Consider the following 23,045-nt stretch of genomic DNA (forward strand, 5'->3'; position numbering starts at 1 on the left):
ATCACTGTGACATCGGGAGGCAGGCCACAGGGAAGACCTGGGCCATGCTGGAGACCAGTGGAGAGGCCTCCTCTGCAGGTCCCTCCTGAGTTCATTCAGAAAGGCCTTTCCTTTCTGGGGCAGGGCTGGGTGCAAGGAGGTCCCACTTGCCTTGGACCTCAAACTTGGGTACAATGTAACAGATAGGAAGCTATGATCTGCCCAGTGTGTTCGCTGCTCCTTGGGGACTGGGGGAGATGAGAAGCAGGAGAAGACACTCAGCCTGCAGAAGCAGCTGCCCAGGACAGACCACCTTCAAAACCCCGCAGGACCACGCAGGGTCCCATACCAAGACGAGACAGGGAGTTCTCCCAGTGCTGCTGCCTAAGTGGGTGGCACCCAGCCGTCCCCTGAGCCGCCCAGCCCTGGATTTTATCAGCGAGTCCTGTTGAGCCTCCCTCCTGCATTTCTCTTGGACTCATCTACTGTTACCGTCTTCCCAGTCCTAGCGGCATCCTCACTACCTGACTGGCCCCCACTTTAAACTATTAAAGGGGCAGATTAGACCATACCCTTTTCTGATGTCTTAGTTATCAGCAGATCCTTCCGCTCTTGATAAAAAACAAAATTCTCCTCATGGCCTCCAAGGTCCAAGTAACTCTCTGATGTCTCCCTCTGCCCCACTGGCACTCCCAACCCTCGCTCACTTGGTCCTGTCCATGCTGGCCTTAGCTCGTTTTCTGGACATGCTGTGCTTCTGCCTCGGGGCCTTTGCACAGGCCATCTCCTCCCTGGGGAGCCTCCTTCACTGCTTTGCATGAAACCAGAGCACTGGTATCCTGTATTTCCTGGGGCACCCCCAGATGCCCAGTCTAACTCAGGCTGCCCTGTCATATTCTCTCATGTCTAACGCACGAGGCTGAGATTTTGAGACTTATCCCAGTTGACATTTTGGGCTCTATAGTCGTCCGTTTTGGAGGTAGTCCCGTGATTGTAGAATGCTGAGCAGCATTCCCAGCCTCTCTCTGTTCAGTGCTGGTGGCATCTCCTTTCCAGTTGTGACAACTAAGTGTCCCAGACATTGCCAGATGTCCCCAGGGACAAAATCTCGGCCAGCTGAGAACTGCTGCACTAGACTGGCTGAAGGAGCCTTGCAGGCTGTGTTCCATGTTTAGTGAGGTTCTCAGTACATATTAATCCAAGGTATAAGTGACTAAATGCTGGGAGAGGGGATAGAACCTTCCCTCCTGCCCCAGGAAGCCACCCAGGAGGCTGCTCTCCCTGGCCTGGCACCCTCACTTGGCCTGCGGTGCTGGGCGGGCACCAGGCTGGACTTGTCCAAAGCTGCCGCACCCTCGCCCCGTTAGCAGCACAGGGAGATCAGGGCTGAAGTGGCCTGAGGAGCCGCCCCTCCACACCTGCGGGAGGGCCCATGCTGTCCCATTGAGCCCCCTCAAGCTCTCATCTTCAGGGTCCCAATTCACCAAGTATGGCTGCCGCCGGAGGCTGGACCACAAGATGGTGCGCCGAGGCTTCTGCGACTCCGTCTCAAAGCCCAAAGCCATCCGCCGGACCTGCAACCCACAGGAGTGCTCCCAGCCCGTGTGAGTGCCGGGCCTCTCTGCCCTCCAGCCCCACTAGAGGAGGTGGGAAAGCGTCCTGGGGCTCCTGTGGACGGTGGCGCAGGATCTGGTTTCTGGGCGGCTCTGGGCCTCACAGGCCCTGAGACACTTCAGAGTCTTCTCACTCAACATGTTCTATGGAGTCTAAGGTGTTTCAGGCTGTGCAGTGGCCTCCTCCTTCAGACTAGCTAGAAGGAAACAGTAATGTGCATCTTTGTGACCCCATGGACTGTAGCCCACCAAGTTCCTCTGTCCATGGGATTCTCCAGGCAAGAATACTGGAGTGTATTGCCATTTCCTTCTCCAGGGGATCTTCCCAACCCAGGGATTGAACCCTGCATCTCCTGCACTGGCAGGCAGGTTCTTAACCATTAGGGCTACCTGGGATGCTAGAAATGACAAGTACTAATGCTCAGATGGGGAAACTGAGGCTCTTTCCAAACTGGGATGTCGGGCTTGCTTCTGGCCCTGTGGTAGATGTTTCCCTCACAGTTCATCCCAGGGGCTGCAGCCTTGACCCTCCAGACCCGGAATTTGATGGGGCTGCATTTCTGGGCCCAGTTTCCTTTTGCAGGGCCCCGAGCAGGGAAGATGGTGGGTAAATAGGCAGGTGGGGGCCCTTTGAGGACAGGTGCTGAGGGCGTGTATGCTGCTGCCCAGAAGGGTTGGTGAGGTCAGAGGGCAGAGTCAGGAGGCCAAGAAAGGACAAAAGCCACCCCCAAACCAGGGTGTCCCAGCAGTGGGCACGCTTGGGGTTCATGGTCTGCAGGGCCTCAGGCAGGGGTACAGCTGGCCTCCAGGGCACCTTCCTGACACAGGGAAGATGCACCTGGAGGAACAGGCTGCCTTGCCCCTATCCACCGGGGTTTCTCCAGGGGCTGACCGAGTGCTGTGTGCCTTGGCAGGTGGGTCACAGGCGAGTGGGAGCCGTGTAGTCGGAGCTGTGGGCGGACAGGCATGCAGGCTCGCTCCGTGCGCTGTGTTCAGCCGCTGCACAACAACACCACCCGCTCCGTGCACACCAAGCACTGCAATGACGCTCGACCCGAGGGCCGCCGGGCCTGCAACCGTGAGCTGTGTCCTGGTCGGTGGCGGGCCGGATCCTGGTCCCAGGTGAGCAGTTCCCTGGCCCTGTGCCCTCAGCCCCGAAACCAAGCTTGCGTGGGGCCGAGGTGGCCCGCCGGGGTGATCCGCCTTAGGCTGGATGCCATTCTTGCCCTAGGCCACTTCCTGTAGGTCTCAGGGCACCCACGCTTCCTTGGCTACTGTTCTGTGTGAAACTCAGAGGAATGTGTATCTTTACTCTGCAGGGCAGAGGCTCCCATGTGCTATGGGAGACTGGAACCCCAGAAGACAGGGGCAGCCTGGGCTCCAAGATGCAAAAGGAGGCCTGGGCTTTTGTCTCTGGGGGCAGAACTGTGGCTAAAAGGCCAATCAGACTTGCAAGAGGGGACGTGAGCAAAGGAGGGCTTAGATCTGGCTGAAAAAATAGTGAGGATAGTCTCAGGGGCTGGAGGAGAGTTCTGGGGGCCAGGCTGAGCTGATGGGAGCGCTGACATCTAGCCCACACGCCTGGTGGGTCAGGGGTTGCCAAGACCAGCTTTGGGCTCAAAGATTCCCACGGAAGTTGCTATGGTCATGGTTATGCTTTATTACAATGAAAGTTCTGTTGTTGTTCAGCCACTTAGTCGTGTCCAACTCTTTGCAACCCCATGGACACACCAGGCTTCCTTGTCCATCACCAACTGCTGGAGCTTGCTCAAACTCATGTCCGTTGAGTCAGTGATGCCATCCAACCAGCTCATCCTCTGTCGTCCCCTTCTCCTCCTGCCTTCAATCTTTCCCAACATCAAGGTCTTTTCTAATGAGTCGGCTCTTGGCCCCAGATGGCCAAAGTATTAGAACTTCAGTATCAGTCCTTCTAACGAATCTTCAGGGTTGATTTCCTGTAGGATTGACTGATTTTATCTCCTTGCAGTCCAAGGGACTCTCAAGTCTTCTCCAACACCACAGTTCAAAAGCATCAATTCTTCACCACTCAGCTTTGTTTATAGTCCAACTCTCACATCCATACATGACTACTGGAGAAACCATAGCCTTGAATAGGACCTTTGTCGGCAAAGTAACGTCTCTTCTTTTTAATACAATGTCTAGGTTGATCATAGCTTTTCTTCCAAGCAGCAAGCATCTTTTCATGGTTGCAGTCATCATCTGCAGTAACTTTGGAGTCCAAGAAAATAAAGTCTGTCACTGTCCCATTATTTCCCCATCTATTTGCCAAGAAGTGGTGGGACCAGAGGCCATGATCTTCGTTTTTTGAATGTTGAATTTTAAGCCAGCTTTTTCACTCTCCTCTTTCACTTTCATCAAGAGGCTCTTGAGTTCCTCTTTGCTTTCTGACATAAGGGTGGTGTCATCTGCATATCTGAGGTTATTGATATTTCTCCTTGCAATCTTGATTCAGCTTTTGTTTCATCTAGCCTGGCATTTCACATGATGTATTCTGCATATAAGTTAAATAAGCAGAGTGACAATATACAGCCTTGACGTACTCCTTTCCTAGTTAGAAACCAGTCTTTTGTTCCATGTTTGATTCTAACTGTTGCTTCTTGACCTGCATACAGGTTCCTCAGGAGGCAGGTGAGATGGCCTGGTATTCTCATCTCTCTAAGAATTTTCCACAGATTGTTGTGATCCACACAGTCAAAGGCTTTAGCATAGTCAATGAAACAGTAGTAGATGTTTTTCTGGAACTCTCTTTTTCTATGATCCAACAGATGTTGGCCATTTGATCTCAGGTTCCTCTGCCTTTTCTAAATCCAACTTCAACATCTGGGAGTTCACGGTTCACGTACAGAGTAGAATCAGCTGAGGGAAAAGCACTTGGGTGAAGTCTGGAGGAAACCGGGCACAAGCATCCAGGTGTCCAGGATTCTCACTGGGGATCATTCATGGGAGCACAGGGTGCCTGCATGGCTGACATCCATTACTGAAGCCCTGGACCCCAGAAGGAGAGCAGATGCTCACCACAAATCATATTCTTGGTGTAAACCAACCAAACAAGTTGGTACAGCCTGGTTCAGGACCTCAGGCACACAGGTATGCTCTTACCAGACAGACCGTTCCATGAACTTGGTTCAGAGTTAACCAAGGGCCAGTTCTGAAAACAGGCCTTTCTTGGGACTGGGAAGTTTCAAGCAACCCAGTCTGCTGAGTCAGCCCTTTCTCACACAGGAGGCAAGAACTTGAGAATCATCCTTTGGCTCGGCTGGGTTGAGCTGTGAGCAGAGCCAGGAGTCTGGGCATGATGGCTTCTTCCGGCCCCTCCCAGTGTGGCGACGCCAAGGGGGCCAGAGACTGGAGGGGACTGTGAGGGTGCTGGTGGCACAGAGCTCTGTGTCCAGGGGGAGGGAGCGTCCTCTGCCAATGCCTCCTGCACGCAGGCAGAGCTTTCTTGGTGATCTGCAGTGCACAGCCGTTTCTCCAGGCCTCAGCTCCTCTAGATGGAGAAGGGAAGCACTCGTTGAGAGTCCAGAAGTGCCGGGCTCCATCCGGCCCTGCATGTTTGTTCTCTCCAATTCACCTGAGAGCCCAAGAGCCTGAGGCAGCTGCCAGAGGCTAGCGCAAGGCCGGGCAGACCTCTAGCTCACACTCTCCCCTCTGTCCCTCTCCGCCTCCCAAGTGTCATGGGGTCACCCACTTGGAGAGCCCTTGCAGACCTAGCCTAGCATGGGAGGTGGGCCCTGACTGGTTCTCTCTGTCTGCAGTGCTCAGTAACCTGTGGGAATGGCACTCAGGAACGGCCGGTGCTCTGCCGAACTGCGGACGACAGCTTCGGGGTCTGCCGGGAGGAGCGGCCTGAGACGGCAAGGATCTGCAGGCTCGGCCCCTGTCCCCGTAAGCCGTGCATGCAGCAGGTCCAGGGAGGAGGGTAGCCAGGCAAAGGCAGCCCTTCCCACAACTGGGCAAAGAGAGCAGCTGTGAGCTTGGAGGAGAGGCCAAGGCCACCGAGTCCTGGTCTGGGACCTTTCCCTGGCAGGAAATGAGAGGAACTGGCATTTGCCATGCTCATCTCCAGGCCAGGCCCTAGTGGAGAACGGCAGGGACTCAGCCCATCCCTGCCTTCCTCGCACTCCCTTTCGGTCTGGGAGGGAAACCAGATTCATGGTGACTGCACACCAGGGCTCAGCCCATTCCTGTCTGAGTAGGGGGTACCTGTGTGAGTAGGGGTAACTCATATGAATAGGGGCACCCATGTGAGTATAGAGGGTACCCATGTGAGTAGGGGGTGCCAGTGTCTGTGTGGATACCTGTGAGAGTAGGGGTACCCATGTGAGTAGGGTGTATCCATATGAGTAGGGGTTACCCATGTGAATAGGGGTACTTGTGTAAGTAGGGGCACCCTTGCGAGTATAGGTGGTACCTGTGTGGGTATGGAGTACCTGTGTGAATAGGGCACCCTTGTAAGTAGGGGATACCCATGTGATAGGGGCTACCTGTGTGAATAGGGTTACCTGTGTGAGTGAGTAGGGGGTATCTGTGTGAGTAGGGTTACCTGTGTGAGTAGGGTTACCTATGTGAGTCGGGGGCATCTGTGAGAGTAGGGGGTATCTATGTGAGTAGGGGGTATCTATGTGAGTAGGGGGTATCTGTGTAAGGATACCCATGTGAGTAGAGGATACCTGTGTGAGTAGGGTTACATGTGTGAGTAGGGTTACCCATGTGAGTAGGGTTACCTATGTGAGTAGGGGGTATCTGTGTGAGTAAGGGCAGCCATGTGAGTAGGGTTACCTGTGTGAGTAGGGGGTATCTGTGTGAGTAGGGTAACCTGTGTGAGTAGGGGGTATCTGTGTGAGTAGGGGGTATCTGTGTGAGTAGGGTCACCTGTGTGAGTAGGGTCAACTGTGTGAGTAAGGGCAGCCATGTGAGTAGGGTTACCTGTGTGAGTAGGGGGTACCTGTGTGAGTAGGGGGTATCTGTGTGAGTAGGGTAACCTGTGTGAGTAGGGGGTATCTGTGTGAGTAGGGGGTATCTGTGTGAGTAGGGTAACCTGTGTGAGTAGGGGGTATCTGTGTGAGTAGGGGGTATCTGTGTAAGTAGGGTGACCTGTGTGAGTAGGGGGTATCTGTGTGAGTAGGGTCACCTGTGTGAGTAAGGGCAGCCATGTGAGTAGGGTCACCTGTGTGAGTAAGAGTACCTGTGTGAGTAGGGGGTACCTGTGTGAGTAGGGGGTATCTGTGTGAGTAGGGTTACCTGTGTGAGTAGGGTTACCTGTGTGAGTAGCAGGTATCTGTGTGAGTAGGGGGTATCTGTGTGAGTAGAGGTACCTGTGTGAGTAGAGGTACCTGTGTGAGTAGGGGGTATCTGTGTGAGTAAGGGCAGCCATGTGAGTAGGGTTACCTGTGTGAGTAGGGGGTATCTGTGTGAGTAGGGTTACCTGTGTGAGTAGTGGGTATCTCTGTGAGTAGGGTTACCTGTGTGAGTAGGGGTTATCTGTGTGAGTAGGGGGTATCTGTGTGAGTAGGGTAACCTGTGTGAGTAGGGTGTATCTGTGTGAGTAGGGTTACCTGTGTGAGTAGGGGTATCTGTGTGAGTAGGGGGTATCTGTGTCAGTAGGGTTACCAGTGTGAGTAGGGTTACCTGTGTGAGTAGGGGGTATCTGTGTCAGTAGGGTTACCTGTGTGAGTAGGGTTACCTGTGTGAGTAGGGGTATATGTGTGAGTAGGGGGTATCTGTGTCAGTAGGGTTACCTGTGTGAGTAGGGTTACCTGTGTGAGTAGGGGTTACCTGTGTGAGTAGGGTTACCTGTGTGAGTAAGGGATATCTGTGTGAGTAGGGTTACCTGTGTGAGTAGGGGGTATCTGTGTGAGTAGGGTTACCTGTGTGAGTAGGGTTACCTGTGTGAGTAGGGGGTATCTGTGTGAGTAGGGGTACCTGTGTGAGTAGGGTTACCTGTGTGAGTAGGGGTATCTGTGTGAGTAGGGTTACCTGTGTGAGTAGGGGGTATCTGTGTGAGTAGGGTTACCTGTGTGAGTAGGGTTACCTATGTGAGTCGGGGGCATCTGTGAGAGTAGGGGGTATCTATGTGAGTAGGGGGTATCTATGTGAGTAGGGGGTATCTGTGTAAGGATACCCATGTGAGTAGAGGATACCTGTGTGAGTAGGGTTACCTGTGTGAGTAGGGGTATCTGTGTGAGTAGGGTTACCTGTGTGAGTAGGGGGTATCTGTGTGAGTAGGGTTACCTGTGTGAGTAGGGTTACCTGTGTGAGTAGGGGTATCTGTGTGAGTAGGGTTACCTGTGTGAGTAGTGGGTATCTCTGTGAGTAGGGTTACCTGTGTGAGTAGGGGGTATCTGTGTGAGTAGGGGGTATCTGTGTGAGTAGGGGGTATCTGTGTGAGTAGGGTTACCTGTGTGAGTAGGGGGTATCTTGTGAGTAGGGGGTATCTGTGTGAGTAGGGTTACCTGTGTGAGTAGGGGTATCTGTGTGAGTAGGGTTACCTGTGTGAGTAGGGTTACCTGTGTGAGTAGGGGGTATCTGTGTGAGGAGGGTTACCTGTGTGAGTAGGGGGTATCTGTGTAAGAGTACCCATATGAGTAGGGGGTATCTGTGTGAGTAAGGGCAGCCATGTGAGTAGGGTCACCTGTGTGAGTAGGGGTATCTGTGTGAGTAGGGTTACCTGTGTGAGTAGGGTTACCTGTGTGAGTAGGGGGTATCTGTGTGAGGAGGGTTACCTGTGTGAGTAGGGGGTATCTGTGTGAGTAGGGGTATCTGTGTGAGTAGGGGTACCTGTGTGAGTAGGGTTACCTGTGTGAGTAGGGGTATCTGTGTGAGTAGGGGTATCTGTGTGAGTAGGGTCACCTGTGTGAGTAGGGTCACCTGTGTGAGTAGGGTTACCTGTGTGAGTAGGGGGTATCTGTGTAAGAGTACCCATATGAGTAGGGGGTATTCGTGTGAGTAAGGGCAGCCATGTGAGTAGGGTCACCTGTGTGAGTAGGGGTATCTGTGTGAGGAGGGTCACCTGTGTGAGTAGGGTTACCTGTGTGAGTAGGGTTACCTGTGTGAGTAGGGGGTATCTGTGTGAGGAGGGTCACCTGTGTGAGTAGGGTTACCTGTGTGAGTAGGGTTACCTGTGTGAGTAGGGGTATCTGTGTGAGTAGGGGTATCTGTGTGAGTAGGGTCACCTGTGTGAATAGGGTCACCTGTGTGAGTAGGGTTACCTGTGTGAGTAGGGGGTATCTGTGTAAGAGTACCCATATGAGTAGGGGGTATTCGTGTGAGTAAGGGCAGCCATGTGAGTAGGGTCACCTGTGTGAGTAGGGGTATCTGTGTGAGGAGGGTCACCTGTGTGAGTAGGGTTACCTGTGTGAATAGGGTCACCTGTGTGAGTAGGGTTACCTGTGTGAGGAGGGTCACCTGTGTGAGTAGGGTTACCTGTGTGAGGAGGGTCACCTGTGTGAGTAGGGGTACCTGTGTGAGTAGGGTCACCTGTGTGAGTAGGGGTACCTGTGTGAGTGCAGAGGGTGCCTAACGCCCTGAGAGGAGAAGAGCCAGAACACTGCGCTGGGTGCCTTGCCAAGGGCTGCACACACATCAGCTCTTCCTGGTCCCCATGACAGCTCATGGCATAGGCCCAGTCAGGGTCCCTGCTACAGACCGGGGGGCTCAGGCCGTCAGGTGTGCCCCAGCCGAGGGGAGTGTAGAGCCAGGGTCTCTGGTTCCCAGCACTTCTCAAGATAAGGCGGTGCTGGTGGGGCCTGTTGGGGAGCGACCCTGTGTAGCCGAGGCCCCAGATGCTCGGTGTAGGAGAGGCAGGAGTCGGGCCTGGAGGGTGACTGGGGCCCATCTGTCCCTGGGACACCAGAGTCCACGGAGCCCTGCTGTCTGGGGTGGGTGGGCTGGAGGCCCAAACCCGGCACCCAGCAGCCACAGGCGCCTGTCTTTTTCCTCTAGGGAACACCTCTGACCCCTCCAAGAAGAGCTACGTGGTCCAGTGGCTATCCCGACCGGACCCCAACCCGCCAGTCCAGGAGACCTCGTCAAGTAACCGGCCCGTTTATAACTCTGTCTCTGCCCTCCACTGCATGCCCTGCGCCTTGTGGAGCTTGCCGTGGGCGCCCCTCCTCTCTGTCTATGGAAAACTCCCCTGACTCTTCCTAAGCTCTGTTGGTGGAATCTGTTTCTCCGGGCATCTGTGCTCGGCTGTCTCCTTTGGAGCCACCTGGCCGGGAGGGCCAGTCCTGCAGAGGCACGGCCCGGGGCACTGGCCTCTTGTGGGGGTGCCAGGACCTGGTGGTGATGGCTTTTAAAGGGGCAAAGATCTGTCGTGGTGCTGGAGGGGCCAGAGGCCCAAGTGTGAATGTGACCACTTTGTGACCACCTCACAGGGCCACAGCCCTCCAGGCTGGAGCTGCAGGTTGGAAGTTGAGGGGGCGCCCACCTGCCCCCTTTCAAACGCCGCCTCCCAGCGAGGGAGCCCAGAGGGGTCTCGGGCGTGCAGCTGTGCGTCAGCAGCCTGGCGCCCGGCCCGTGTCCAGCAGTGTGCCAGGGGCTCCCCAGCCTCCTCTGCTGCTGCTGCTGCTGCTGACCTTGTGCTCAGTGTGTCCTCCTGATTCGTGTGACCGTGGCCTGCTTCCTGTGGCCGTCGCGTCCAGCTCACACAACCCTTGGCCCCCGTACCCAGCCCCTTGGGGTTCAGGTCAAGCGGAAGAGGCAGGGAATGTGTCCCTGTGGTGGGACATCAGGACACGCCGCCAATTCCATTCTCTGTCCATTTGCTCCAATGGCCTTTCTCATCGTGTGCACATCGCCCCATGCACAGGGGCGAGAAAATGAGAGTTCAAGGCTGTCTCACGTGGATGTGGCCGCCTACCCGTGTGAACAACTACAGAATTACCTCAATTTTTATTGCTTTTTTGCTTAGATAAAACTATGTAGAAGATGCCTTAAAGTTGAAAGGTAACAGAATTGGCTGCTAGCTCCAGCTTCAGAGGGGAGACATGACCCAGGCAGGAGGCAGGCAGTGCAACCTAGAGGCAGGCGGCCGGCTCACCCGCCTTTGGCCAAGGATAAGACTTCTCAGTTCAGGAGGCCTGGCTGAGTCCAGGAGTCCAGGAGGCCCAGGCCTATGCAGGGCCGCAGGCGCGGGATCACCTTTGGCGCTGACTGTTGGAGCCCTGAGCACCTGGCCGCTGGCACTGCCTTACACCAGAGGGCAACTGGCCTCGCCCTTGGTGTGACCAGTGCAGCAGTCCAGCTGGCCACTCCCTCCTGCCCCAGCCCTGTCCCCTCTTCATAGCATCCCCGCTGGACAGCGTCCAGCTCTCCCTTGGCACTAGTTACTGTTATGTAAATACGCGGTGTAACACATACTAATTCTCACGACTGTTAACTTCCAACTTTGACTTAGGCGATGCGAGTGACACGCGTGACTCTGGGAAGGTGCAATAACAGTCCTGGGCGTTGTGCTCTCTGTCTATATGCACTTTGGTTCATCAGGGATATTTTATTAGTGTTTTGTATGTATCTAATGACGTATTATATAGGTTCCATTGTCGTTGCTTTTCTGGTTTTTTTTATGAGACAACGTTAGTGTGTGCCAAAGTGACTGTGAAAATGATCTTTTACTCTTACTAACCGTGGAAAGACTTCCTGTCATGCATCCCACAAATAAACTCAATAAAAGTTCAGTGAAACTGGATGCTTGGGTCTGGCACACTGCTGGCTCCTTCTTTTCACCTCTGTGGCCGACGGCGCTGTAGAGCTGCAGGTGCCTTTCTGGGACATCAGCTCCTCAGTTTCTGATTCCAGTGATCTCCTGTCCCCCTTCCCCTGCTCAGCATAGATGCTGAGGGCCCCTCCCCTGCCCGAGGCCTAGGCCCCCTCCCCAGGCATTTTTCAAAACATGACAGCAGCCGATGGAGACACCCCACCATGATTTTTGAACCTTTAGTGCTAACAGGCACCTTGCAGGGACACCTCGGTTCTCTCCTTGTAGATAAGGCCTCATAGTTGGGAACAGGGCCCATCTTTGGGATCTGAGCCTGTGGAATGGGAATATGTGTTTAGTAGCAGAGATAACATCCAGGTCACTGTGCCCTGAGCCACCATCAGGCCACTGCCCTGGCTCCTGGCACAACTCAGGGGCTAGGCCAGCCTCCGGAGAGCCTAGGCTGGAGAAGGACAAGGCAGCTGTAGCTCTGAGCTCCTGGCCTGCAGCAGTCACACAGGTGTGTGCCCAGCCATGCCTACGTTGTCTCCCACAGCCTGCCCTCAGGGTCCACAGGGCCTATGTGTCCACTCCCCTTGCTGACAAGGACCACGCAGCATGTCAAGGTCCAACGTGGGGCCTCCTAATCTGGGCATCTGTCCTTCCCTTTCCCATGAAGGGGTCCTGTTCCAGGGCGGAGGGAGTTCATGAGAAATGATGACCACCCAGCACTGTGGAGATAGGCGTCAGAGCACAGGGTGCCAGGCAGCAGCCTTTGGGTGGGTGTCACAGTAGCCATGACTGAGGTCAGCCTGCCCAGAGCTCTGATCACTGAAAGACTCCCAGCTCAAGAGACAGGAGACCACGAGACAACGGTGTCTGATGAGCTGTGTCCACTAAGTCTCCTTGCCCAGACAGGTCAGGAGAAATCCCTGCTGAGGGCACCCTGTCTAGAGTTGCAGGCAGGCCACCAGCAGGACTGCTCTGACAAAATCCCGTTTACAAAACCAGGTGGAGGGACCAACTCACCAACATGTGTGGTTGGCAGACCCCTACCCTAGACTGACGTGACACCAGCTTCTCAGGATCCCCGCCTGGCGGGAGACAAGTGAGGGAGATGCTTAATGCCAGTCCTGATGTTGTGTGAAGGAGGCGGCTCAGGTGATGGGAGAGGGCGTCTCTGGGGCAGGGGGGCCCAGTCCCAGCAGCATGGCCAGGCCTGCCCCATCCTTGTTGAGATCTAGGCCTCTGGCCTCCCTGCCCCAGCTGATGGCCAGTGCCTGGGGGAGATGCCACACCTAGTGTTGCCAAAGCCCCCTGTGTCTCCTGAGGGCTGTAGGCATGGTTTTCACGTGCCTACCTCAGTGGCTGCCAGGGAGGGTAAAGGGGCCAGGAGGGAGGAAGCAGAGGCTCTGAGTATGCTCCACCCAGCTTCAAACAGCACTATTCTGATTTCATCTGTCTCAGATCTTGAATATTTAATGTAAAATTTTATCCAAGGTTTTAAAACCCTGAAAGTCACATTTCAGGATCATTTTAGTTTGATTTCTGGAACTGACCCTCTGTGCAGGACCGTCTGCCTTCCCCCTCCACACGTTGGCCTGTTTCTCCATCTCAGGGTTAGGAAGACCTGTGCTTTTCCGAAACAGCCCATCTGTCCCTAGCTCTTCATGTCGTCAGCCCTTGCCCAGTCATGTTTCCTCATTTCAGCCACTTAGAAGCTCAGAGTCAAGGTTGGGTCCCTCTCTGATGATATATGCCCCTGTATGTTCTTGCCTGTAGCACCGCTATTCTAACATCCACAAATTCCTTGTTTTGGACTTACTCAGTTACTCGCATCTGTCTTACTCACATGGAACACTTCCATATTCTTTGATTCTCTGTTCTAGGCTCTGGGATAAAGGGACACCCGGATACAGCTTTGGGCTCTGCCCTTCGTAGCTTTCAGGATGATGAAACTGTCAGGCATTAGTCACCTTACCTGATAGCAAACGTGGACTTGGTAGCTGGGATGAGGTGCTGGGAAGGGGAGACCCACGGCACCACGAGGCCACACACTGCGGGATGCCGCCTCCCAGGGAGGCCAGGCAGTGCTCGACCAAGGAGGACGTGTGTCAGCTGAGCCTCAAGGATGAGGAAGAAGAGAGATATAGTATGTGCAAAGGGCCTGCAGCCACAGGGAGCACCCTGCAGAGCAAGGAAAGCAAGGCCTGAGAGCCTGGAGAGGTGGAGGAGGCAGGTCCTCATCCTGAAACCTGCCTCCAGGGAGGCAGGAGAGGCATTCCAGGAGCTTCAGTCCACACTGTGACGTGTTCATATATCCAGCTGACCGGACAGGGGATCCCCGGGGTCTGGCTTGTGTGCATGAAGGACCATTCTCTGAGATGGATGATGCCAGTGGAGGCCATGGACTTGGGCTGGACGCGTGGAGTCTACTTTTGATGCCACAGAAATTGAGGGGTATCTAGTAGGCAGGTGTATCCAAGAGTCTGAAGCTCCAAAAGTTTGAGGTTGGTGTCCAAGTAAGTGGGTTACCAGCTTGTAAAGTGAAATTATAAGCTGGAGCAATGGCCAGCAGAGGGAAGATGTCAGAACCACAGGCTTTCACATGGGAGAGGGCCTGCCTGTCTGTTATTACAGGTTATCTCAATGAGTTAGCATAGCTTTACATGTCGATGTGGAACACACCCTGTGTTAGTGCAAAGAGTAACTATGTTGCATGTGGTTCCCACCAGTGCCTGTCCCTCCTCTCCTTCCTACCTTCCCATCTCCCCTCTTTGCTTCCTTTCAGTAGGAGATGTCATCTGCCCTAAGGAGACTGAGGGGATAGGAGGGCACAGCAGATGGGAAAAGTTTGAAATGCCCATTATGAAGAGTAGAGAGTGGCTGAGCAGGGAACATAGTTGGAGAGTGGGGCCCATCGTGGTCAGTGATTAGGAATTTATGATGGATCAAATATCCCGTTAAATGGTTTATCCTTCTGTGTTGAATGAATTTTTGTAAATCATCTCAATAACACCTAATTTATGTGTGGTTAGGTGTTAGTGGAAAGGGAAGTGGGTAGAAATTTGGGAAGAAGACAGAGGCTGAGAACAAGACGAGAGGAGTGGGTCTTATTAATATCGCTGCAGACAGGGTTGGAGCTAGGCCGAGAAGGAGGCAGCCACGAGGAAAGAGGAAGCGAGAGAGACAACAGCGGCCTCTGCAGAGGCAGACTTCTCCATGCGCTCGGACCACGGATGAGCAGATCTTGGGTGGGAAAGAAAGTGGCAGATATGCTGGGCTGGGTCTACATGTAAGGCTGGACTGGCCTGTGTGAAGGCATCGAGTTCTGGAGCACTTTGAAAAATGACCAGAAGCCCAGTTGTGGCAGAGCCATGTGGTGGGTGACGCAGTGGCAGGACACAGGGTGTCACATAAGTTGAGGCAGGTGGAAGAAATCCCAGACAAGTCTGGGTGACTTTTAATTTTTATGTAGGCACTTTCCAGAAGCAAAGCGCATCTGAGGGGTTTGGATGAAGATGGAAACAAGATGTGGAGCAGTATGGCAAGGCCATAACCGAGGCTCTGGGATTTGCTTTTTTGGGTGTTAGCAATTGGTTCTTTTAGGTTTAATTTTGTTATAGTTACAGGTTAAAGATGATTGTAGAGTCAAACAGTGCCACAGAACGTCACTGAGGTTACCACTGGGATCTCACATGTGAAGAGCTGACAAAGCCCAATTCTTTGGGCTTGGAATCACTCCTTAAGAACAGACAGACCTCATTTCTGTCTCCAACTCTGAGAGATACTGAAACATCTGGACTCACCTGGGGCCTGCTTGGAAGAGGGGAGCATTGCTCACAGCTAGTGTGACACCACTCCAGGGCGGGGGTCCCCGGACGCCGCCCTGCCCAAGGGCTCCCTCGTCTCTAAACCACACAGAGTTTCTGTGTGAGCTCGCTTGCCTCTGTGCTGTCTCTGGGCTCTTTTAAACGCCTCCTCCAGCAAACTGCTTCCTGTGGGGGAAGAAGGTCCCCCGTATCTGTCCTTTGGTTATTTGTCCCACTTTTCTCTTTCAGAGGGCCGCTGCCAAGGTGACAAGTCAGTGTTCTGTAGGATGGAAGTCTTGTCTCGCTATTGCTCCATCCCAGGCTACAATAAGCTGTGTTGCAAGTCTTGTAAGCTGCACGACAACCTCACTGATGTGGACGACAGGGCAGAGCCACCCTCCGGAAAGCACAATGACATCGAAGAGCTCGTGCCCACCCTTCCAGTGCCCACTCTAGTCATGGAGGTGCAGCCTCCGCCAGGTGTACCCCTGGAGGTGCCTCTCAATACTTCCAGCACCAATGCCACCGAGGACCACCCAGAAACCAACGCTGTGGACGTGCCCTACAAAATCCATGGCCTGGAAGATGAAGTCCAGCCACCCAACCTGATCCCTCGACGACCGAGCCCGTACGAAAAGACCAGAAACCAAAGAATCCAGGAGCTCATTGATGAGATGAGGAAGAAAGAGATGCTCGGAAAGTTCTAATAAAATGGAAAGATAGCATCAGTAGCTTTTTTTTTCTTGCTTATAGAGATATTCCATGGCAACTCCTGTGTTGTGGAGATGAAGTCAGATTCCTGACTCCAAAAGGTTTTGAGGAAACAAAGAAGGAGAATAATGTAAATATATAGGTATATTTACATTACACACACACACACACACACACACACACACACAGTTGTAAGCATGTGGCAACTAGGTTGGTACCTATGTTTCCTAGTCCTGGAATGTTCTAAGTCCTCTACTGGGGTTGGGTGTGGGGTAAAGAGGAATATGGAGGCTCTACACCTCCCATCAATGAGGGACAGCAGGAGGGAGAGAAAAAACCTTTGCCCCAAGTTTCTGAGCAGTGATTGCAAATCTTTTCCTTGCAGTGACAACCCCACTGGAGATGCAGGACAGTTCCTACCAATCTCCAGGTTGAGGTACGAGACCCATGGGGCTCTTAGAAGAAACAGTGATTTATTTACTAAGTGACCAGTCATTAAGATGAATGCAGTGAAGTGGAGGTCATGAATTCCAGCAAACTCCAGTACTGGAGGTGGTGAGGCAGGTGGTGTGGATGAGTGTGGTCACCAGCTGGCACTCCCAGGCGCTCACACCTCTCTTTTCTTCACTAACCTTGGCCTTGCTTGTCACTTCTGGCCAGCCTGGCCTCGGGCCTGAGGCTCCCCAGAGAGACTCTGCTTCCTCAAGTCACTGGAAGGATAAGGGAGGCATGCACTCTGCTGGAAAATCCAGGGAGTGGTCAGGGGTTGTTTTTCTATGTGTGAACATGTAGTTTAAACTTCCTGAAATTACAGGACCAAGCACATTAGCTCCTTAGCCGGGCCTAGCCTGACATGTAATTCTTAAGGTTTTCATGTCCAGGAAAATTTTCAAGACTTGGTATTCTCACCAGTCATAGATCTTAGAGAACTCTTTCTTGTTCCATTCCCCATTCTGTGGATGAAAATACTGAGGCTCAAGATAATACCACGATGTTTGCTTTTTGAGTTTTGAGGTGCTAAATACCTTTATCTGAACCCGTGTGTGTGTGTGTGTGTGTCTCTGTGTGTGTCTAAGGGACGGGTTACAGTTCTAGCAAACAGTGAGGGACAGGTGGGATGACGCCCAACCATCACACGGCTGAGGACCAGCCTCGCCGTCTCCCCAGCACAGCCCACCTCCCTCCCTGCTGCCACCACATTCCACACTTTCCCATACGTGTCCTCTTAGGCGCTTGCTGGCTCCTAAGAACCAAACTGCAGGAAATATTTCTGAATATATATCATTAGTATCACTTCTGTAACAAGATGTAGTGTGAAGCACTTCTGCAACCCCACCTCTCTATTAGGAAATAGACCCACGGCTTTCCTCCATTGGCTGAACGCATGGCAACTGGTGCTACTCACAGACTGAAGGGCTGGGCAGTGCTGGCTGGGGTCTGCTCTAGAATGTTGAGGAAGCTCTGGACTAGCTCTAGCCAGAGTATTACTCAGTTTACCTTTCTTGGGAGCCACAGGATGGGAACGCTCCGTTCTCATATCTCAGCAGAGCAGGGCTATGTGTCTTGAAGGCTGGAAGCCTTTGGGGAGACCCCCCAGGTGGGACACTCCCAGGGAGATCTGTCTTTTGCAGCAGGAAGAAAGATGCCCTCTGGGAACTATAGACCATGTGGCCGTGGCTCAACATGCCATACTTAATGCCTTGGGCCATATATCCACAGACTTCTCTGGATAAGATGGTCCTCAGAGGTCTCTCTAAGAAGGCAGTGTTCACCTGCTCTGAGACACTGTAAGTTTCCGCTGAGCTTAAGGCGGTCGGACAGCTGGCTTAGCAACAGTCCTGAGCTTCCAGAGAGGCTCCTGCAGCCTGAGGGAGGCAGAGGCAGTCTTTGAGCCAAGGCTTCCTAACACCAGGTTGAGATTCAGAGGTCCTCTTTGTCCACTGCTCTGGAAAGTCAGCTGAGGGGCCCAAGAGTCATTTCATGTTTGTGCGAAGACTCATGCTAGAGTTTTGGGACCTGGCTCTCTCATCTACTCCTTTTGGAAAACCCATGGAACTTCACGTATAAGCCTTTCATATGTACTTTAAGGTTTTTTGTTTGTTTGTCTGGAGTATACAAATGGTGCTCAATAGCAAAGTCTTTATCCGATGAAGCATTTTGACTATGTACTCCCTGTCTGACAGGCAGCTGTCGCATGGGTTATTCTGGTGCTGAACTCAATCACAGCGTTTTTATCTCTCTGATGACAGCAATCAATACATTTGTTTTCTGTAGAGTAAAATTTGGCTCCTTGATTTTATAACTTATTAAAGTAAAAATGTCTGTGTTTTTGCATATCATGCCTGTGTTTGCTTGTTACCTTGACTACACTTGTCCTCCATTCCCAGAGCAGACAAAAGGACGTGCTGCCCTTGCAAAGCCAAAAGGTCTGGAGGGACCAGTATGCAGTGAGCCAAGGTGGGATCCCATGAACAGCAAGAGGCACCCATAAGGACCGATCCCTCTCCCGGCTCCCCATGGAGTCAGTTCTCCAGGAAACATAACTTAGCCAAAAGCTCCTAAGTCAATGTTTAGTTCAAAGTGGAGATGAAGTATCTCCAGACACTCCCTCCTCCCTGATTACAACCCCTTCTCTCCTATAATTGGGTTTCCAGGAAAAAAAACAAAAACAAAACACCTAGATGTTGAGTCAAATTTTAAATTCAGAAGAACAGCAGTGAACTTTTTAGTGTAAGTATGGGGAACCTCCCTGGTGGCTCAGTGGTAACAAATCTGCCTACCAATGCGGGAGTCACAGGTTCAGTCCCTGGTCTGGGAAGATCCCACATGCCATGAAGCAACTAAGCCTTCGGGCCACAACTCCTGAGCCTGTGCTCTGGAGCCCAGCCGCTGCAACTACTGAAGCCCAGGCGCCCTGCAGCCTGTGGTCTGCAACGTGGGAAGCCACCGCAGCATGAACTAGAATATGCACCTGCTCGCCCCAACTAGCGAAAAGGCCACACAGCAGCAAAGACCAAGCACAGCTAAAAAAAAAAAGACACACTGCAACTAAAAATTACTTACTGTTTCTCGGAAACTCACACTTAACTGAGAATCCTGTATTTTTATTTGCTAAATTCGGTAATCCTACTTACAATCAGGATTCCACGTTTAAAGAAAAGTGCATTCTCTCTGGCCCTCTTTGATATTAGCAGATACTGGGGGAGAGGAAGGTTGAAGGGCAGAAGAGGTGATTTCTGCTACCCTGACCAAGTAGGAATCAGGCAATTTGTACACAGCGCTGGGGAGAGGAAGCAATCAGAAACTGTATTAGTTTGGGGGCTTCCTTAGTGGCCCAGTGGTTAAGAATCTGCCTTGCAATGCAGGGGACACGGGTTCGATCACTGCTCCAGGAAGACCCCATGAGCCGCATGGCAATCAAGCCTGTGCAACAACTTGAGCCCACCCTCTAGAGCCTGCAAGCTGCAATTCCTGAACCTGTAAGCTGCAATGACTGAATCGTGCACAAGAGAGGCCACCACAATAAGAAAACCCGGACACTGCAGCAAAGAGAAGCCCCCACTCGCTGCAACTGGGGGAAGTCCACGTGCAGCAACGAAGACCCACCACAGCCAATAAATATGGAAGCCAGAAACTATTTGGAATGAAATAGTCATTTCATTTTTTAAAATGGTCCACATTTAAAAAAATGGTCTATATGAAAAAAAGAAGACGTTAATTTGTACAGGGGTTGTACGTGGCTTGGGAATACACAGCATTTCTGCTTGTTCTTTGCTGTAATTTGTTTTGACTCTTTTTATAGTTCAGTTAGTTATTTTAAATGGGGAAGAGGAAGCTGGGATGGGTGTATGTGAGAGTCTGTGTTAGAAGTGGAGAGTTAAGAGACTTTGGGTAAGCAGGAACTGAGACTAAGTATTGGCACAGGTAATTCATAACCGGATAGCCCAGCGAGGTTGTTTTAGAAAATACGCCCTGGGTTGTAGAAGAAGTGGTAAGGAAGGCCCAGTCTGTGCTTTCTGAAGGATGTTGATAAATGGTTAGGAGGAAACAAATGATGTCATTACAGAGGATTTGGCCACCACTCCCTCTTCGAGGTACCCTGTGGGTCCTTGATTACCATGCCCAGAGCAGCCGTGCCATGGTCATACCCAGGGGTTTATATTCCACTGTGCATTCTTAACCCAGGGGGACACAGTACACCTCCATTTAGAGGCCATGTAACCTGTTCTCCCTGAACCTCATGACGCCACACAGCTGTTGCTTCATCTACGGGGGCTCCTCAGGGATTAACCTCAAATACACATAAAGATTACACAACGTGTGAGTGCCCCTATGGCACACTGAAGCAACCAATGCCTTGGTTCAAATAAGAATCTTCTAGTTTCTTTAGGTGAACACTTAGATCACTGATTTTCCATCTTTTTTAAACTCCTATGCAATTGTGGCTATCAATTTCTCTCTCTAGAGCTTCAGCTGTGCCCCACAGATTTTGATATTTCATACATTTTTGTCATTCCATTCCAAATAGTTTCTAACTTCCAATGTGAGTTTCTCTTTTACCTAAGGGTTATTTTAAGCATGTTGCTGAATTTCCAAACATTAGGTAATGGTCTGAGGACATGGCAACCCACTTCGGTAATTTTGATTGGAGAATCCCATGGACAGAGGAGCCTGATGGGCTACAGTCCATGCGGTCGCAAAAAGTCAGACACAACTGAAGCGACTTAGCACATAGTATGCACAGCATGTTCTGGTTATGGATTGTTATAGATTTCTAGCTCATTTTATTATGATCAGAAAACTATTTTGGCAAATATTTCAATCCTTTGAAACTACATCATGGCCCATGAGGTAGTCAATTTTTTTTTTAATTGCACATGTGTTTTCAAGAATATGCACTGGTAACTGTTGAATGCAGTATTTTATATATGTCTGATAAGTCAAATTTGTTAATATATTATTCAAATCTTTTGTATCTTGATTTAGTTTTCTTCTTGTTCCATTAACTTGATAGAAAGTTGTCTCAAAACCTCCCACTGATTGTGGATTTTTCTATTTCTCCTTGCAATTTTATCAATTTTTGACTGTCTTCTTAAAAAAAATAAGCTATTTTACTATTTTGACGTCTCATAAGGGCATACAGATTTCTAACTGCATTTCTTGTTGGTAACATTATCCTTTTATCTTTATGAATAGAACAATTTTATTTAAAAAATGATTTCAAATTCTCCCCCCTAATATTCAGTTCAGTTCGGTTGATCAGTCATGTCCCACTCTTTGAGACCCCATGGACTCCGCATGCCAGGCCTCCCTGTCCATCGCCAACTCCTGGAGTTTAACTCAAACTCATGTCCATTGAGTCAGTGATGCCATCCAACCATCTCATCCTCTGTTGTCCTCTTCTACTCCTGCCTTCAATCTTTCCCAGCATCAGGGTCTTTTCCAATGAGTCATTTCTTCGCATCAGGTGGCCAAAATATCAGAGCTTCAGCTTCAGCACCAGTCCTGCCAACAAATATTCTAGAATTTATTTCCTTTAGGATGGACTGGTTGGATCTCCTTGCAGTCCACGGGACTCTCAAGAGTCTTCTCCAACACCACAGTTCAAAAGCATCAATTCTTCAACACTCAGGTTTCTTCATAGTCCAACTCTCACATCCATACATGACTACTGGAAAAGCCATAGCTTTGACTTGATGGACCTTTGTTGGCAAAGGAATGTCTTTGCTTTTTAATATGCTGTCTAGATTGGTCATAACTTTTCTTCCAAGAAGCAAGTGTCTTTTCATTTCATGGCTGCAGTCACCATCTGCAGTGATTTTTGAGCCCAAAAAAATACTTGGTCACTGTTTCCACTGTTTCCCCATCTAGTTCCCATGAAGTGATGGGAACTGATGCCATGATCTTAGTTTTCTGAATGTTGAGTTTTAAGCCAACATTTTCACTTTCCTCTTCACTTTCATCAAAAGGCTCTTTAGTTCTTCTTTGCTTTCTGCCATTACGGTGGTGTCATCTGCATATCTGAGGTTATTGATATTTTTCCCAGCAATCTTGATTCCAGCTTGTGCTTCACCTAACGCAGCGTTTCTCACAATGTACTCTGCATATAAGTTAACTAAGCCAAGTGACAATATACAGCCTTGATGCACTCCTTTCCTGATTTGGAACCAGTCTGTTGTTTCATGTCCAGTTCAAACTGTTGCTTCCTGACCTGCATACAGATTTCTCAAGAGGCAGGTCAGGTGGTCTGGTATTCCCATCTCTTTCAGCATTTTCCACAGTTTATTGTGATCCACACAGTCAAAGTCTTTGGCATAGTCAATAAAGCAGAAATAGATGTTTTTCTGGAACTCTCTTGCTTTTTCCATGATCCAGCGGATGTTGGCAATTTGATCTCTGGTTCCTCTGCCTTTTCTAAAACCAGTTTGAACATCTGGAAGTTCACGGTTCCCGTATTGCTGAAGCCTGGCTTGGAGAATTTTGAGCATTACTTTACTAGCATGTGAGATGAGTGCAATTGTGCAGAAGTTTGATCATTCTTTGGCATTGCCTTTCTTTGGGACTGGAATGAAAACTGACCTTTTCCAGTCCTGTGGCCACTGCTGAGTTTTCCAAATTTGTTGGCATATTGAGTGCAGTACTTTCACAGCATCATCTTTTAGGATTTGAAAGAGCTCAACTGGAATTCCATCACCTCCACTAGCTTTGTTCGTAGTGATGATTTCTAAGGCCCACTTGACTTCACATTCCAGGATGTCTGGCTCTAGGTGAGTGATCACACCATCATTATTATCTGTGTTGTGAAGATCTTTTTTTGTACAGTTCTGTGTATTCTTGCCACCTCTTCTTAATATCTTCTGCTTCTGTTAGGTCCATGCCGTTTCTGCGGAGTAAGTTTCAGTAAGTCTTTAGTGACTTAATGGTTCCATGCTCAGTAAGTCTTGAATCCAATTTTCTGTTGATGGGCAGGGCCGTGTTCCCTCCCTTTTTTTTGACCTGAGGCCAAACTATGGTGGAAGTAATGAAGATAATGGTGACCTCCTTTGAAATGTTCCATGCACACACTGCTGCACTCAGTATCCCAACCCTGCAGCAGGCCACTGCTGACCCATGCCTCCACTGGAGACTTCTGAACACTCACAGAGAAATCTGGGCCAGTCTCTTGTGGGGTCACTGCTCCTTTCTCCTGAGTCATGGTGCACACAAGGTTCT

At 51.0% G+C, this 23,045-nt stretch overlaps 1 protein-coding gene across 1 annotated transcript in view; it reads left to right on the top strand.

Annotated features, from left to right (window-relative positions):
• ADAMTS2 (ADAM metallopeptidase with thrombospondin type 1 motif 2) overlaps positions 1 to 18,112 on the top strand; it is a 261,969-nt gene extending 243,857 nt beyond the window's left edge. The window contains exons 18-22 of the mRNA XM_052642795.1: positions 1,451 to 1,583; positions 2,507 to 2,714; positions 5,369 to 5,498; positions 9,555 to 9,644; positions 15,372 to 18,112. Of these exons, the coding sequence (XP_052498755.1) occupies positions 1,451 to 1,583; positions 2,507 to 2,714; positions 5,369 to 5,498; positions 9,555 to 9,644; positions 15,372 to 15,829 (1,019 nt within the window). The 3' untranslated portion in view covers positions 15,830 to 18,112. The remainder of the gene's footprint in view (positions 1 to 1,450; positions 1,584 to 2,506; positions 2,715 to 5,368; positions 5,499 to 9,554; positions 9,645 to 15,371) is intronic.
• The last annotated feature ends 4,933 nt before the right edge of the window (positions 18,113 to 23,045 follow it).

Source organism: Budorcas taxicolor, chromosome 7 (genome assembly GCF_023091745.1).
Source record: "Budorcas taxicolor isolate Tak-1 chromosome 7, Takin1.1, whole genome shotgun sequence".
Taxonomy (NCBI): domain Eukaryota; kingdom Metazoa; phylum Chordata; class Mammalia; order Artiodactyla; family Bovidae; genus Budorcas; species Budorcas taxicolor.